This window comes from Euleptes europaea, chromosome 8 (assembly GCF_029931775.1).
Source record: "Euleptes europaea isolate rEulEur1 chromosome 8, rEulEur1.hap1, whole genome shotgun sequence".
Lineage (NCBI taxonomy): Eukaryota > Metazoa > Chordata > Lepidosauria > Squamata > Sphaerodactylidae > Euleptes > Euleptes europaea.
Genome location: NC_079319.1, coordinates 983,611 through 1,000,331, shown reverse-complemented (window position 1 = coordinate 1,000,331; position 16,721 = coordinate 983,611). Strand labels below are relative to the sequence as shown.

General features: G+C 51.1%; 1 protein-coding gene across 1 annotated transcript in view; it reads right to left on the bottom strand.

Annotated features, from left to right (window-relative positions):
* WDR97 (WD repeat domain 97) overlaps window positions 1-16,721 on the bottom strand; it is a 46,791-nt gene extending 30,070 nt beyond the window's left edge. The window contains 8 exon segments of the mRNA XM_056854586.1: window positions 686-776; window positions 7,119-7,355; window positions 10,331-10,479; window positions 11,843-12,503; window positions 13,663-13,784; window positions 14,727-15,316; window positions 16,327-16,475; window positions 16,706-16,721. Coding sequence (XP_056710564.1) covers window positions 686-776; window positions 7,119-7,355; window positions 10,331-10,479; window positions 11,843-12,503; window positions 13,663-13,784; window positions 14,727-15,316; window positions 16,327-16,475; window positions 16,706-16,721 — 2,015 coding nt within the window.

Here is a 16,721-nt window from a genome sequence, read left to right as displayed (position 1 = left end):
CAGATCATCAACACTTAGGGTTGCCTGGTCCCTCTTCACCACCGGCGAGAGGTTTCTGGGGCAGAGCCTGAGGAGGGTGGGGCTTAGGGGGGGAGAGGGACTTCAATGCCATAGAGTCCAATTGCCCAAGCGGCCATTTTCTCCAGGTGAACCAATCTCTATGAGCTGGAGGTCAGTTGTAATAGCAGGAGATCGCCAGCTACTACCTGGAGGTTGGCAACCCTATCAACACTGTTGGATATTTAGTAATTGTAATTTGAAGCCTATACATTTTGGGCCAAGTATTTTTAGTGTGTGTACACTCTATAATAAACTATAACAAAAATTTGTATAATATTAGCTCATCTTGTAATTCTTTGTGTAGTTTAGGTTGAGTTTTTTCCCTTTTCGTTTTTGTCTGGAGACCAGTACAAGCTTGAGTCTACAGAGTTGGACAGGAGACAGGTTTACTCAAGAGTAATTCCGTTTGAGCTCGGGGCTGCAGCCAAGGACGCTTGCCAACATGAACCCGCAACATGAAGGCTGTAGGCAAAGCCACTCGAGACAAGAAGGAGGAGGCCAAGTAGGGTCCGAGCAGCCGTGGGGAAGGGGACGTGGCTCTGGCCGCCCCGCCCCCCAGACCGTCCGCTAACCCACAGCAGGAGAGACCCGGGCCAGGGAAGGGAGCAGACCCCCCCCCACTCACCGCAGTAGCTGGTTCTGGATGTTCCAGACCTTCACGGAGCCGTCTCTGCTGGCCGAGGCGAAGAGCTTCAGGTGGGGGCAGCAGCAGAGGCCTGGCAGGAGGGGGCACCATTCAGACGCCAGGCTTGGCTAGTGCCAGTCCACTGGGGGCGGTCTGGGGGACAGCCTGGACCCCAAATGCCCCGTTGCTCCCTTCAATGAGGCTCCCACTTGGGGGTGCCAGCCTCCAGGTGGGACCTGGGATCCCCCAGAATTACAGCTCACCTCCAGACAACAGAGATCAGCTCCCCTGGAGGAAATGGCTGCTTTGGAGGGTAGACTCTGGGGCATTTGTACCCCGCTGAGGTCCCTGTCCCCCCTCCCCAGGCTCCACCCCCAAATCTACAGGAGTTTCCCTACCTGGATCTGGCAACCCTACCCTCCCATCCCCAACCTTAGCCCCACTCTGTCCCGGGGACAGGGGAGAAGCCCTATGAACCCCCCAACCTCTTCCTCAAGGCCTGCTTGGCCTTGCCAGATGGGGGGGTAGGGTTGCCAGGTCGCTGTTCGCCACTGGCGGGAGGTTTTGGGGGGGAGTCTGAAGAGGGCAGGGTTTGGGGAGGGGAGGGACTTCAACACCATAGAGTCCAATGGCCAAAGCGGCTGTTTTCTCCAGGGGAACGGATCTCCATCAACTGGAGATGTAATAGCGGGAGATCACCAGCTAGTGCCTGGAGGTTGGCAACCCTATCGAGGGGCAGGGGTCATGGGCCAAAGGCCTTTTCTGAGGGCCCTGGGCCAGGAGATGGCACAGAACCCACACGGTAGTGCCCAGCGTGGCCACCACAGATTCTGGACCAAAGGGATTTACGCCCCCCCATGAAGCTTCTGGCCCTCCCTCCCTTTCCACTGTTTGTTTATTAAAACCTTTATAGCCCACCCTTCCTCGTGGTTCAAGGAGGCTTGCAATAATAGTTAAAAACATCTTCCAAATCTCGCCCTCCCTTAAGTGAGTGCCTGCCATTCAGACCCCCGCAGAAACCCTGGCAAACAGGCAGGCCTGAAGATCTCCTAGGAGGGGGCAACAAGGCTTAATGCCCCCCTCCAACCTCCCTGCCCAGCTGCACCCCCTTTCTCTGCCTCCCTGGCTGCCTGGCACTGTGCCCACCCTCCACGCACAGAGCACTCAAGCGCTGGGTTATGCCAACGGCCCTGGGCCAGGGAGGGACGAAGAGGTTTGCCCTCTCTCATCTTGCTTGAATGCCACTCAAGGGACACGGCTGGAGCCTGCTTACATTTATTTCTGGTCAGGGAAAAGGAGAAAAGCCACAGACAATCATGGAAATAAACTATCAGAAGATACAGGAAATGTTGGCTGAGCAAAATGAATTAATAAATGGACTAGTAAAGAAGAAGTTTGAACAGGTCTCTAAGCAACAAGAGCAATCAGTTACACAAATGACTTTAATATTCACTCAACAGTTTGCTGATGTTATAAATGAGATTAAGGCAATAAAAGACCAAGTTACACAAATGAAAGAGAGTATGAATAAGATGGAACTTTCAATTAATAACAACACGGAAGATGTGAAAAGACTCAAAAAAGATATGAAATCCCAAGCACAACAAATTGATGCTATACAATTCCAGGAACAGCAAATGAAAGATCAACTTGCTATTTTGGATCTACAACAAAGAGAACATAATCTACGCATACGCAATCTACCGGAACGACTTGGGTCTACCAGAGATGACATCATCAAATCACTGGCTGAAATATTCCATTTAAATGTACAAGAATTGAATGCAGCAATAAACAAGATATACAGAATTCCTTTATCAACACGGGTACAGAAAACAAAAGCCAGAGAAATTCTGATCTCCTTCTTTGACATCAGGATGAAAAATATTATCATAAAATTTAAACTGGAGAATCAACTGAGTTTTGATAATATACCATTGATAATTCTCAAAGATATCCCACATAACCTGATGGAAAAGAGAGCTGTATACAAAGATTTTGTTGAATTACTCAGAAATAAAGGAATAAAATATAGCTGGTTGCTACCACAAGGTCTTACCTTTACCTATACACAGACTAAATATGCTATCAACTCATTGGAAGACGTGGAACCTTTTTTGACAAGAAACAGTGAGCTATCAACTCAAATTGTTGGAAAACAAGTAGAAGACCCTATAGGCAACGGAATACAGGGCATTGACTGTTCCAGACAGGAGACCACTTCAAGCCAAAAAGTGATTGGTGATAGAAACTCCCGACAGAAGAAAAAGAATAAGAAGAAGGGCTGAGAAAGCAGGAAGAATACTAATTTTATTTTTAACATGGAAAAGGTGGGGGGTAGAGAAAAAATACTATAAACATTGTTTTTGTATAAGGTTATTTTTTTTCTTTAATCCTCTTTTTTTTCTTTTTAGATTTTGTTTGAGATGAATATATGGAGGGACCTATTATAGAGAAGAGACCTATTATAATAACCAGTGTAAAGAAATAGAAGAGAACAACAAAAAAGGAAGAACAAGAGATCTGTTCCACAAGATCCAAGAAATCAAAGGGAAATTTAAAGCACGGTTAGGCATGCTGAAAGATCAGCATGGAAATACATTAACTGAACAGGACAAAATAAAGAAAAGGTGGCAACAATACACTGAAGAACTATACAGAAGAGATGAAAGGATAAAAGATTCTTTCCAAGAAGAATCTTTTGAAGAAGAACCTACAGTTTTAGAAAGTGAAGTGAAAGCTGCATTGAGAGCAATCGGGAGAAACAAATCACCAGGAGCAGATGGGATATCAATAGAGCTATTCCAAGCCACAGAAACGGAGTCCATCAAAATCTTGACAAGAATATGCCAACAGATATGGAAAACAAAACAATGGCCCACAGACTGGAAACAATCCATTTACATTCCAATTCCCAAGAAAGGAGACATCAAAGATTGCAACAACTATCGGACCATTGCATTAATTTCTCATGCAAGTAAAGTGATGCTCAAAATCTTACAGCAAAGGCTGTTACCATATATGGAACGAGAAATGCCTGATGTTCAAGCTAGTTTCAGAAAAGCAAGAGGCACTAGAGATCATATTGCAAATATACGCTGGTTACTGGAGCATACGAGAGAATTTCAGAAGAAAATCAGCTTGTGTTTCATAGATTACAGCAAAGCTTTTGATTGTGTGGATCATGAAAAGCTATGGCTGGTTTTAAAGGAAATGGGTGTGCCACTACATCTGATCGTTTTGATGTGCAACCTGTACTCTGGACAAGAGGCCTCAGTTAGAACAGAATATGGAGAAACAGAATGGTTTCCAATTGGCAAAGGTGTCAGACAAGGATGTATTTTATCTCCCTATCTCTTCAATCTATATGCAGAACATATAATTAGGAAAGATGGATTAGATTTAGATGAAGGTGGAGTGAAAATTGGATGGAGGAACATTAATAATTTGAGATATGCTGATGATACTATATTACTGGCAGAAAATAGCGATGACTTGAAACAACTACTGCTGAAAGTTAAAAGAGAAAGTGCCAAAGCAGGACTACAGCTGAACATCAAGAAAACAAAAGTAATGACTACAGGAGAATTACACAACTTTAAGGTTGACAATGAGGAAATTGAAATTGTTCAAGACTTTCTATTCCTTGGCTCCACCATCAACCAAAAGGGAGACTGCAGCCAAGAAATTAGAAGGAGATTGAGACTGGGAAGGGCAGCCATGAAGGAGCTAGACAATATTTTGAAGTGTAAGGATGTGTCACTGGCCACCAAGACTAGATTAATTCATGCCATCGTATTCCCTATTACTATGTATGGGTGTGAAAGCTGGACAGTGAAGAAAGCTGATAGGAAGAAAATAGATTCCTTTGAAATGTGGTGTTGGAGGAGAGTGTTACGGATTCCGTGGACTGCCAAAAAAACAAATCAGTGGGTTATAGATCAAATCAGGCCTGAACTGATCCTAGAAGCTAAAATGACTAAACTGAGGCTGTCGTATTTTGGTCACGTCATGAGACGACAAGAGTCACTGGAAAAGACCGTCATGATAGGAAAAGTTGAGGGCAGCAGGAAAAGAGGAAGACCCAACAAGAGATGGATGGACTCAATAAAGGAAGCCACAGCCCTCAATTTGCAAGATCTCAGCAAGGCTGTCAAAGATAGGACATTTTGGAGGACTTTCATTCATAGGGTCGCCATGAGTCGGAAGCGACTTGACGGCACTTAACACAACACACACACATATGGAGGGAAATGGGATTTTTATCTCACTGTTTTTTTAAATGTTCTTATTTTTTCTCTCTCTCCTTAGTATTATCAATATTAAATATATTGGATAAGGGGAAAGTATAATATGAATAGGGTGACTTATAAATGAATTAGAATGCATGGATGCAAAGGAGATCTTAGATATTTTAGAGAGGGAGGAAGATGGTGGGGAAGTCAATTATTTTTGATTGTATTTTGATGACACATCTAATAATTTTATGAATTGTTAATGATTATCTTTATTGATATAGAGGATGTATGTCTAAATGAAATGTTGGTTTATTATTGAAAAATAATTTTAAAAATTTTTTTAAAAAAAGGGACACGGCTGGAGACAGCCCCGTGGCAAAAAAATGTTCTCTTTTATGCACGGGAGGTTTTCCTTTGGATTTGCCGCTCTCTAAATGCACATTTTCCCCATCTGAGATCTCAAAACTCTGCATGTTGAGTTGTGAGAATTTGGATGGAGAAAATGTGCATCTAGAGAGAGGCAAATTCCAAGGCAAAACTTCCCATGCATAATCTGTCTTCCCCTTGAGGCAGGAGGACCAGAACGACCCAGAGGCAGGGCAGAATTCCAAAGGGAGGTTGTAAATTCCCAGGACTCAGGAAAGAAGCTCTCTCCTTAGGGTTTCTGACCAGGGAGGCATAGGCCACGAAGGATTAAACCTCCATCTTGCCCACACAGCAAAGGACACTGGGGTGAAAATCCCAACTCTGAGAACTAAGTAATGATGAACTTTTATCCACTGCCGAGCCTAAGCAAACACTGTCTAGGGTAAGTGCCAAGTGAAAGGTGGGAGGACTGTGTGTTTCCCCTTTTCTTTGTATCCTCTCTCAGCCTGATGATTCAAAACAGATAAAAGGAAGTATTTCTTCACACAACGCATAGTTAAACTGTGGAACTCCCTGCCCCAGGACATGGTGATGGCTGCCAACTTGGAATGCTTTCAGAGGGGAGTGGACATGTTCATGGAGGAGAGGGCTATCCATGGCTACTAGTCAGAATGGATTCTGGTCATGATGCACACCTATCCTCTCCAGGAGTGTGCCTGTTATATGAGGTGCTGTGGAACACAGGCAGGATGGTGCTGCTGCAGCCGTCTTATTTGTGGGCGTCCTAGAGGCACCCGGTTGGCAACTGTCTGAACAGACTGCTGGACTTGTTGGGCCTGGGTCTGATCCAGCAGGGCTTTTCTTAGGTTCTTAGGTTCCTATGAGCATGTTCTTATGGATACTAGTCCATAAGATGCATACCTAACCTCTCCAGGATCAGAAGAGCATGCCTATTCTATGAGGTACTTTGGAATACAGGCAGGATAATGCTGCTGCAGTTGTGCTAGAGGCCCCTGGTTGGCCACTGTGTGAACAGACTGCTGGACTTGATGGGCTTGGGTTTGATCCAGCAGGGCCTTCCTTATGTTCTTATGATGCTTGAACAGACCAGGCATATAATTTTTAATTTTTATTGCTTGTATTTTGAATGCTCTAAACCTGATGTAAACCTGAACTCCTTTGGGCATTGCTCTGAGAAGCAAGGTCAAGGGGCCGGGCAGTATGTGAGCTTGCCATTCCTGGAGCGCAAAAGCCCCGGAGCGCCAGCCAGGGTCCCTGCATGGGCATTCAGGGGCGAGGGGGTGGGGAAACGCAGCAGCTCAGTGGAGATGTGGCTGTCGAGGGTGGGGTGTGCCCATTTGTCCGGCGGGAGATACTCGTGGATTTGTTGGAGGCAGCGGTTACTACCCAGATTGTTTCTGGCACCCCTGGGAATAAGGGAAAGGGACGCCATCACTGGCTGGAGACTGGGATGGCCAAGGGGTTTTCTGATGTCCTAGGATCCGAAAGGAAGGGGGCTTATGAGTCTGTTCCTTCACAAGGAGCCGAGAACAGCTGGCCCCGGGTTACCATGCCAGTCTTGGGGGCTTGGCTCCAAGGGGGCGGCCATAGGGGTCAGAGCAGCCAGAGGTGCCGCTTGCTGCTGAGGCGGGTGGGAGGGGTGGTCAGTCATGCTGGCTTTGGGGGGCAGAAACACTGCCCAGTGTTGAAAAGCCAGAGGGAGCCTCTGCTTGGGCACCCTGCCTGCGTGCCACCATTCACCTGGTCTGTTTTCTGCCGGGGGGGGGGCTTGCGTGTCTTGCATGCTGCCCGCCCTACTCCCCCCACACCTGTAATGTCGTCCAGTGGGTCATCCTCGGGCCCGTGGTCGAAGCGCGTCTGTTCCATCAGGTTGTAGTAGACGATGCTGTAGGTGACTGTCTCCGGGTCCTGGAAAGCCACGGCCAGCGTCTCCCGCAGGTGACACATGTGCACCGCGGGGACAGCGCAGGAGAAACACAGGAGCAGGACCAGGCTCTCTTGAGCGTAGGGGAAGACGCGCCACATCTTCACGGTCAGATCGGCACCTATCATAGAATCATAGAAGCATAGAGTTGGAAGGGACCACCAGGGTCATCTAGTCCAACCCCCAGCACAATGCAGGAAATTCACAACTACCTCCCCATGAGCTCTAGCCCTGCGGCAAACCCATAAACAGATTCCAGCAGACAGCAAGTCCACAAAAGCAGTTTTATTGATTAGACTCGACAGGTTACAGAAGCCATATTCAGAATGACACTAGTAAGGGGCTAAGGCAAGGCACATGGCATATATGGAAAAGCAAAAGGAGATAACCAGTAACCCAGGCAACCCCCCTCTTAGAGGCAGGAAGGATTACTTGGCAATTCCCACACTAAAGGAATCTATGAAGGACTCTATGAAGTCTAAACACGGGCACGGACTGGCCTTGGAGAGAACTGCAAAACAATACCTGGGAGCACAACCATGAACTGTCTTCATGGCCTGCTCCTGACACTCCCTCCTCCACACACCCAGTGACCAGAAGATGGCCAAGGTGCCCTCCCTCTCATCATCTGCTTAAGGTCACAGAATCAGCATTGCTGACAGATGGCCATCTAGCCTCTGCTTTAAAACCTCCAGGAAAGGACAGCTCACCACCTCCCAAGGAAGCCTGTTTTTTCCACTGAGGAGCCACTCTAACTGTTAGAAAATTCTTCCTAATGTCTAGACGGAAACTCTTTTGGTTTAATTTCAACCCGTTGGTTCTGGTCCGACCTGCTGGGACAACAGAAAACAACTCGGCACCATCCTCCATATGACAGCCCTTCAAGTACTTGAAGATGGTTCTCATATCCCCTCTCAGTCTTCTCCTCTTCAGGCTAAACATACCCAGCTCCTTCAACCTTTCCTCATAGGACTTGGTCTCCAGACCCCTCTGTGGAGGGGAGCACGGGGGGCTGGAGTCAGGGGGAGTCTCCCACAGCAGGAGGGAACACTCCCCTCTGCTCATCTGGCTTCCGTGGGTGGGTGGAGGGGAAGAGTTAGGGGGCCCTCAATTGTCTCAGCCTCCTTCTGTGCGGCATTCCATGATCGCCCCAATATATCAATGTGGCATTCATTGATCTGACTGGACGCAGCTCTGCTCCTATGAGAGCTGGGCATATTGGCATTTTCCCCTACAGATGCTGACTAGACCCAGATGTGGCTTTTCACACCTTCTCCCCTCTGGAGCATAACACATTTCCTACCTTATGAATAGGGTTGCCAGCCTCCAGGCAGCACCTGGCGATCTCCTGGAATGACAGCTGAGCTCCAGGCTTCAGAGATCAGCTTCCCTGGAGAAAACACCTGCTTTGGAGGGTGGGCGGCCTCTCTGGCATTCTGCCCTGACAAGATCCCTCCCCTCCCCAAACTCAGTCCTTCCCAGGCTCCACCCCCAAAATCTCCAGGAATTTCCCAACCCTGGAGTTGGGCAACCTTAGTTATGAACCAGTCAGTTTCCAGAGGCCCACCAGGGCCCTCCTGTGGGGCAGGTGCATTTTGCAGGGAAGGAGGAGCCTGGATTCCTTCAGAGCTGTGTTTTTTTTAGCGGCTGCTGAAGCATGTTTCTCATGGGGAAAGGGACAAATAATAAATAAATATTTTAATGAGAAATAAATATATGAGTAAATAACCCCCCCTTGTGGCTGCCTTGTATGAGGAAGGGAAATGCCCCCCAGAGCCGAGGGGCTTGGCCCTCCCATGGCCTCTCCTCCTGGCCACCATCTTTTGCCTGATGGCACATGGCCTCTCATGCTGGGCATGCTGCCAGCTGCATCCCTGATGCTCTGCTGGTGCTCCACACATTGCTGCCCTCCAAGGATGCTTAAGCCACTTCTGCCCGGCTTGGGCAGGTGACGTTGATCCAGCAACACTTGTGGTGGGGGGAATAACGAGAAGCATTTATTCACACGGGAATCCAAGGTCCTGCCACACCCTGTTTCCTGACCCACAAGTGCATAGCAGCCTTACTACAGGAATGTGCTGATGCCACAGGAGGGGGTGGTGGCCAGAAATGAGCTAAGAGAAAGCAGCATGTGTGTGTGCTGTGCATTAAATGCTGTCAAGTTGCTTCCGACTCTATGAATCAATGTCCTCCAAAACAGCCTATTTTAAAGTTGTGTGTGTGTGTGTGTGTGTGTTAAGTGCTGTCAAGTCGCTTCCGACTCATGGCGACCCTATGAATCAGTGTCCTTCAAAATGTCCTATCTTTGACAGCCTTGCTCAGATCTTGCAAATTGAAGGCTGTGGCTTCCTTTATAGAGTCCATCCATCTCTTGTTGGGTCTTCCTCTTTTCCTGCTGCCCTCAACTTTTCCTAGCATGACTGTCTTTTCCAGTGACTCTTGTCATCTCATGACATGACCAAAATACGACAGCCTCAGTTTAGTCATTTTAGCTTCTAGGGTCAGTTCAGGCTTGATTTGATCTAGAACCCACTGATTTGTTTTTTTGGCAGTCCACAGAATCCGTAACCCTCTCCTCCGACACCACATTTCAAAGGAATCTACTTTCTTCCTATATAGCTTTCACACCCATACATAGTAATAGGGAATACGATGGCATGACCCCCACCTAAAAGAGCCTTTGTCTGGCAGGAATCCCCCCTGCACACACACACACACCATGAGCCTCAAGTACCTCCAACAAAGTTTTCCCAGAACAGAGCACCCCTAGCCTGGGTCTTAGGGCCACTGTCATCCTGATCTGCCAACTGCCCCCGACTCATTTCAACCCCACCCTGTCAGCCGCCTCCATCCACCCACCCATGTCTTCTCTGTGCTGCTGCGAGAAACCCCGTTGTCCCTGTGCTCTGGCAGAGCTGGGAGTTGCAACTGTGGGAGCCGGGGGGGAAGGGGGCTCTCCTTCCGGTCCCCAGTCAGTCCCTGCATGCTTCACGCACCCAGATCCTGGCTTTGAGACGCCTCCAGTCTGGTGCCAGGAACAGGCTGCTCTCCCTGGCTACCCCTTGAGGGCTTGGCATCTGCCCACCTGGGACTCGCCTGCGGAAATGATGCTTGACTGGGGAGGGTACTCGGCCAACGCCGTGACACGCTGAGAGCGGTGAGCTTCCACCTGGCACTGGATCCGCCCGGAGAACCACTCCACCACGCTGAGGAGCCCGTCTACCTGCCCCATAATCACCATGAACCTGGCAGGGAGACAGAAACCTGTTCAGATACCTGTTATTGAGCAGGAAAGATCATAGAATAATAGAATCATGGAAGGTACCACCAGAGTCATCATGTCCAACCCCCTGCACAATGCAGGAAATTCCAACCTTCCCCCACACCCCCAGTGACCCCTACTCCACGCCCAGAAGATGGCCAAGATGGCCTCCCTCTCATGAACTGCCTAAGGTCATAGGATCAGCATTGCTGACAGATGGCCATCTAGCCTCTGCTTAAAACCCTTCAGGGAAGGAGAGCTCACCACCTCCCGAGGAAGCCTGTTCCACTGGGGAACCACTCCGACTGTCAGAAAATTCTTCCTAATATTTAGCTGAAAACTCTTTTAGTTTAATTTCTAACCCCTTGGTTCTGGGTCCAACCTTCTGGGGCAACAGAAAACAGCTCGGCACCCTCCTCTATATGACAGCCCTTCAAGTACTTGAAGATGACGAAGGGTAGCTGGGGTGGGGGTGGGGCAGAGCTCTGCCAGTTGGTTGGAACTTCCCTGCGAGGCCAATGCTGGATGGGGGCTGCTGTCCCCTCGTGCCCAGGAATTTTACATAGGAAGCTGCCTTATACCGAATGGGACCCTAGGTCCATCAAGGTCGGCATGGTCTCCTCAGACTGGCAGCGGCTCTCCAGGATCTCAGGCAGAAAAGGGCCTTTCCCATCACCTACTGCCTGGACCTTTTAACTGAAATGCTGGGAATTGAACCGGGGACCTTCTGCATGCCAAGCAGAGGCTCTCCCACTGAACCACACAGGGGCCATAGCCTGCTCAGAGCAGATGCTGTAGATCTGGATCGGGCCAGAAAGAGACAGAGGGCCAGAGGGCCCCTCCCCAGGTGCAAACAGAGCCGGCTCTAGGGCACACCCTCAGGGGGAGGGGGTCATCCTTCCCCACTAAGCACAGTCCTGTGGTCAGGCAAGGCTTTGCTCCCCACTTTGTCAGATCCCTCGAGGTCACGCTGGAATAAATGCTGTGAGTCTTGACGGTCCCACGAGGCTTCTGTTTAGTTTCTGTAGCACAAATGCAGGACAGCGACTCCAGGGGAGCCCAATCCTGGCTGGCCAAAGGCGGAGAGCGTTCTTGTTCACAGCCGTGGCTGGCCGTCTCCCAGGGGCTGCCTGAACCCCCAGGCAGGCTCTGTAACCGAGGACAGAGGCAGCCGCTCGACACTTGGCCGAACCATCCTCCCCATCTCGCGACACCTCCCAAAGAGTGACCTTCTTCGGAGGCGAACCTCCTCTCTGCAGGTCAGCCCAGATTGTTTCTCCGGAGCTCAGATCCCTGCGCTTCCCCCCCTCACACACACACACCACCACCATAAAGCCTGGCCCCACCTGTTTTTGTCCTGCATCTCAAGGGGGGGCTTCTGCCAGGCTTTCCGGTCACCTCTGTTCGCCACCACTTCACACCACGCTGCGTGGGCCTTTTCAGAATCCACAATGTGGCTGTAGAGGAGGAGGCAGGAGGGCCGCGACTCCCAGCTGGGGCTGGTCACGCTCTTCTTCACAACCATGGGGTTCGTGGCGGCGTTGACACGCAGCAAGGAGCCCCTCTCGGTCAACACAAAGAGGGTCTCGCGGGGCAAGCAGTAGGCCATGTCCAGGACTTGATGTGGTGGGCCCAAGGAGAGCAGGGCCAGGTCGGTGCCCGTGGACGCATCCAGCAGCCGCACTGTGGCATCCTGGCACGCACAGAGGACACGGACAGGGAAGTCGGCCACGACCCTCAGGTCGATGCAGCTGAGGCGCTTGGCAGGAGACCCCAACGGCGCGTAGAGCAAGTACAACTTGTTGATCTTCCACAGGGTGAGGAAACGGCCCGACACAGAGATGACGTGAGAGGCGGTGTGTGTCTCCAGGGTCTCCACGGGATCAGAGACGAGGACCTGGTCCACCTGGTCCACCGTGTCCAGGTTCCACGTGCGAATGGTTCCATCCTGGGAGGCGGAGAAGATGAGCGGCCTCTCCGGGTAGATGGCCAAGGCGATGACCGGAGCTTGGGGCACAGAGGAGGCAGGCATGGGTGGGGGCCACCGTAGAGACCACACCGCCGTTGCAGGCAAGGGTGGGGGGCAGAGGCCAAAGTCCACCCCTGGGAGGGGGTGGGGAGTTTTATTTATTTTATTTATTTCGTGATTTATAACTTGCCCTCCCCGGCCGAAGCCGGCTCAGAGCGGGTAACATCATATAAAAGCATGGCTACATCAACAATAAAAATCTAAATTTAAAATAATAAAATCCCAATTAAAACTTAAAACACAAAATTACAAAATTACAAATGGCGCCTAACCACACTCGTATTGCTGGATATTTGCAGCAGGTTACCCCTCCATTGACATTAATAATATAGCAGGAAGGAGGGGTAATAAAGTGACCTGTTTGGCACTCGGCTTTGCTGTTCAAAATAGTTGCAGGGAGGAGAACGGTCCCCCTGCCCACCAGAACCGGATGAGGCGCGCTCACAGAGGAGAGGAGAAGAAAGGAGAGGCCCAGCCAATCCATGCTTCTTGGCCAGGGGAGCTCCTGCAGTTCATCCTTCTGGGCCAGATGCAAATTCTGCAGGTGCCCCTTTCCCCACTCTGCAGTTTCCACCTAGGGAAAGCTGCGGCCCAGATGCATTCCTGCCCATCCTGCTGCCACTGGGGTAGAGCCAAATGAGACTTTTGCATTTTTACAAAGTTGGGTCTGGGTTGCCCCAACTCTTACTTTCCATGCAGCCACACAGCAGCTGTGGGGGGATGGCAATAACTATACAATTAAAACTCATACAAAGTAATTTAAACTAAAACATCATTTCAAACAGCACCCTTCACTTATGGCGGCAACATTAGTTTGCACTTACAAGAATAATACATTTCCAGCAATAAAGGACACATGAACACACATGAAGCTGCCTTATACTGAATCAGACCCTTGGTCCATCGAAGTCAGTATTGTCTGACCGGCAGCAGCCCTCCAGGGTCTCAGGCAGAAAAGGGTCTTTCACATCACCTACTTGCCTGATCATTTCAACTGGAGATGCCGGGGCGGGGATTAAACCTTCTGTATTGCCAAGCAGAGGCTCTACCACTGATCCACAGCCCCTGAGGGGTGATGGCTTCTGTCCACAGCTCTTTATCCTCCCTGTGTGGCACGGGGGCAGAGGGAACACTTACCCGTGTGCCCCACGAAGACCGTTCGGATGTGCCAGGTCTCATCCCAGACCTTGATGGTCGTGTCCCGGGAGGCAGTCACAGGGCTCCCCGCTACCTCGCAGTAGGCGATGTCCGTGATCGTCCTGGGAGAGAAGCGGGGGGGGGGGCACAAAAATTTTTACAGTAAGAGTTGTTGGACAGTGGAATCAGCTACCTAGGGAGGTGGTGGGCTCCCCCTCAATGGCAGTCTTTAAACAGAGGCTGGACAAGCACTTGTCAGGGATGCTCTAGGCTGATCCTGCATTGAGCAGGGGGTTAAAAACATAAGAACATAAGAAAAGTCCTGCTGGGTCAGACCCAGGCCCATCAAGTCCAGCAGTCTGTTCACACTGTGGCCAACCAGGTTCCTCTAGGAAGCCCCAAACAAGACGACTGCAGCAGCACCATCCTGCCTGTGTTCCACAGCACAGCACATCATAGAATAGGCCTGCTCCTCTGAGACTGGAGAGAATAGGTATGCATCATGAGTAGTATCAGTTTCAACCAGTAGCCATGAATACCCTCCATGAACATGTCCACTCCCCTCTTAAAGCCTTCCATGTTGGTAGCCATCACCACATCCTGGGGCAGGGAGATTCACAATTTAACTATGTGTTGTGTGAAGAAATACTTCCTTTTATCAGTTTTGAATTTCTCAACCTCTAGCTTCATCAATGACCCCACGTTCTTGGAGTAGATGGCCTGTATGGCCCCTTCCAACTCTATGATTCTATTATAAATCTCTGGTAACTGTGCACATGAACACATGAAGCTGCCTTATACTGAATTAGACCCTTAGTCCATTGAAGTCAGTATTGTCTACTCGGACCGGCAGCAGCTCTCCAGGGTCTCAGGCGGAGGTCTTTCCCATCACCTACTTGCCTAGTCCCTTTCACTGGAGATGCCGGGGATTGAAATTGAGACCTTCTACATGCCAAGCAGATGCTCTACCACTGAGCCACGGCCCCAATAGGGTGGCTGTATCCCTGTTAATCCCCTTTCCATGACGCATGCTGGGTCTCTTCGTTGGCCGAGGGAAACCTCACCTGCTGTGAAGCTTTGTCTTGAAGGCTATCAGGGTTCCCTCAGAGATGTCAAAGGCCGCCGCACCCGTGTCACTCGAGGCAAAGCACCGCTGGGGCTCAGTCCTGCTGGTGTCCAAGGCCAGGTGGCTGAAGATGTGGCCAGGCCCGAGACCCTCACGTAAAGTCACACGGCACTGCAGGCTTCGGAAGCCCCAGCGGAAGCACCAGATGGTCAGGTTGCCCTCGCCGGCGGTCACGATCCGGTTGAGCAGCTCGCTGTAAAGGGCACAGCGGATGGGCAGCGCCGACTGCACCTCGGAGAGCTTCTTCCAGCTGGACTCCAGCACCCAGAGACCCCCCGTGTGCCAGGCCACAAAATGGCCGACCTGGGAGGCATAAAGCAGGCCTTCCATGGCGAGGGGGGCTTTCCTGCTGCTCATGTAGAAGCCGTCCTCCTTGAACCAGTGGAGGCAGTTCTCCACGTCGAGCACCACGAAGACCTTCCTGAGGCCATCGTGTGTGATGTGGCGCACGGGGTTTTGGAGGGTGATGCGGCACAAGTACTGCAGGCCGTGGCTCAGGTGGGCGGCCTTCATCTCCTCGGTCTTGAACTGCAAGCAGGAGAGAGACAGGACCCTGGTGCCCCAACACGAGGACACGGGGCTCGAGGGGGAGCTTCCCCCTGGCCGGGCACTCTTGTGGCTCACAAGGAACAAGACTTCCAGCAGCAGCCTGCGGTCGTGGCCCAGGGACTCTGGCAGCACAGGCTCTGCCACCCGCCTCAGCATCCCTGTGGGAGCTGGCTAAGGGGTGGGGGGAGAGATGCTTTCCAGGCTCTCCAGCACCACCCCTTCATACAGGCAAAAAGCAGTATTGCTAGGGTTGCCGACCTGCAGGTACTAGCTGGAGATCTCCTGCTATTACAACTGATCTCCAGCCGACAGAGATCTGTTCCCCTGGAGAAAATGCCCGCTTTGGCCATTGGACTCGGTGGCATTGTGGCCCCTCTCTCCCCAAACCCCACCCTCCGCCCCCAAAACCTCCCGCCAGTGGCGAAGAGGGACCTGGCAACCCTGATGACTGTCCATGGAGGTCTCGTCAGATCTCAGAAGCTGAGCTGGGTCGGTCCCGGTCAGTATTTGGATGGGAGACCCCCCCCCCCCAGGGATTCCAGGGTCTCTACGCAAAGACAAGCAGTGGCAAACCACCTTGAAGTCTCTTGCCTTGAAACCCCCTCCCAATGGTGGCCAAGAGTCTGTGACTCTGAAGCCTTTGGCCATTTCCACCCATGTGGCTTAGACCTCTGCCCCCCTCCACAAAAAAACCTTTGTACCTCCAGAACTTGAAAATATTAACAAGAAGAAGAAGAGTTGGTTTTTATATGCTGACTTTTCTCTCCCACTTAAGGGAGACTCAAAGCGGCTTACAGTCACCGTCCCCCTCCCCACAATAGACACCCTGTGAGGTAGGTGGGGCTTAGAGAGCTGTAAGAGAACTGTGACTAGTCCAAGGTCACCCAGCTGGCTTCCTGTGGAGGAGTGGGGAAACCAACCCGGTTCTCCAGATCAGAGTCCACCGCTCCAAACCCCCGCCCCTCGTGGGCCAGCAGGGAGGAGGATACCTTTTCCACAACACTCCGGAAGCCTTTCTGGAGCCGGAGCCAGAGCTGCCGCCCCCTGGTCTCCATGGGGTCCCTCGGCTCCTCCGCCCAGCTGGACGGGCTGGTCCTTTCCTTCTCAGCCTGCTGTGCTGTTATCCCCTGCTGGGAGGCTGCGGCAGGGCGGAAGCAGAAGAGGTTGGGGGTCCCAGACAGCGCGTCATCCCACCCTCCTCAGCCTGCCCTCTCTTCTGCCCCCCTTTTTTGCAGAAACGGCTGTTCTGGTGCTCCCCCACCTCCCATCGACAACCCCCTCCTCAGAGAGAGACCCTCCTAGGGGTCAGCGCTCGGTGCACCGAGATGCCCAGGCCCAAGGGACCTTGGGTGGGTAGAGCTTACTCACAGTTGCTCCCGGCCAT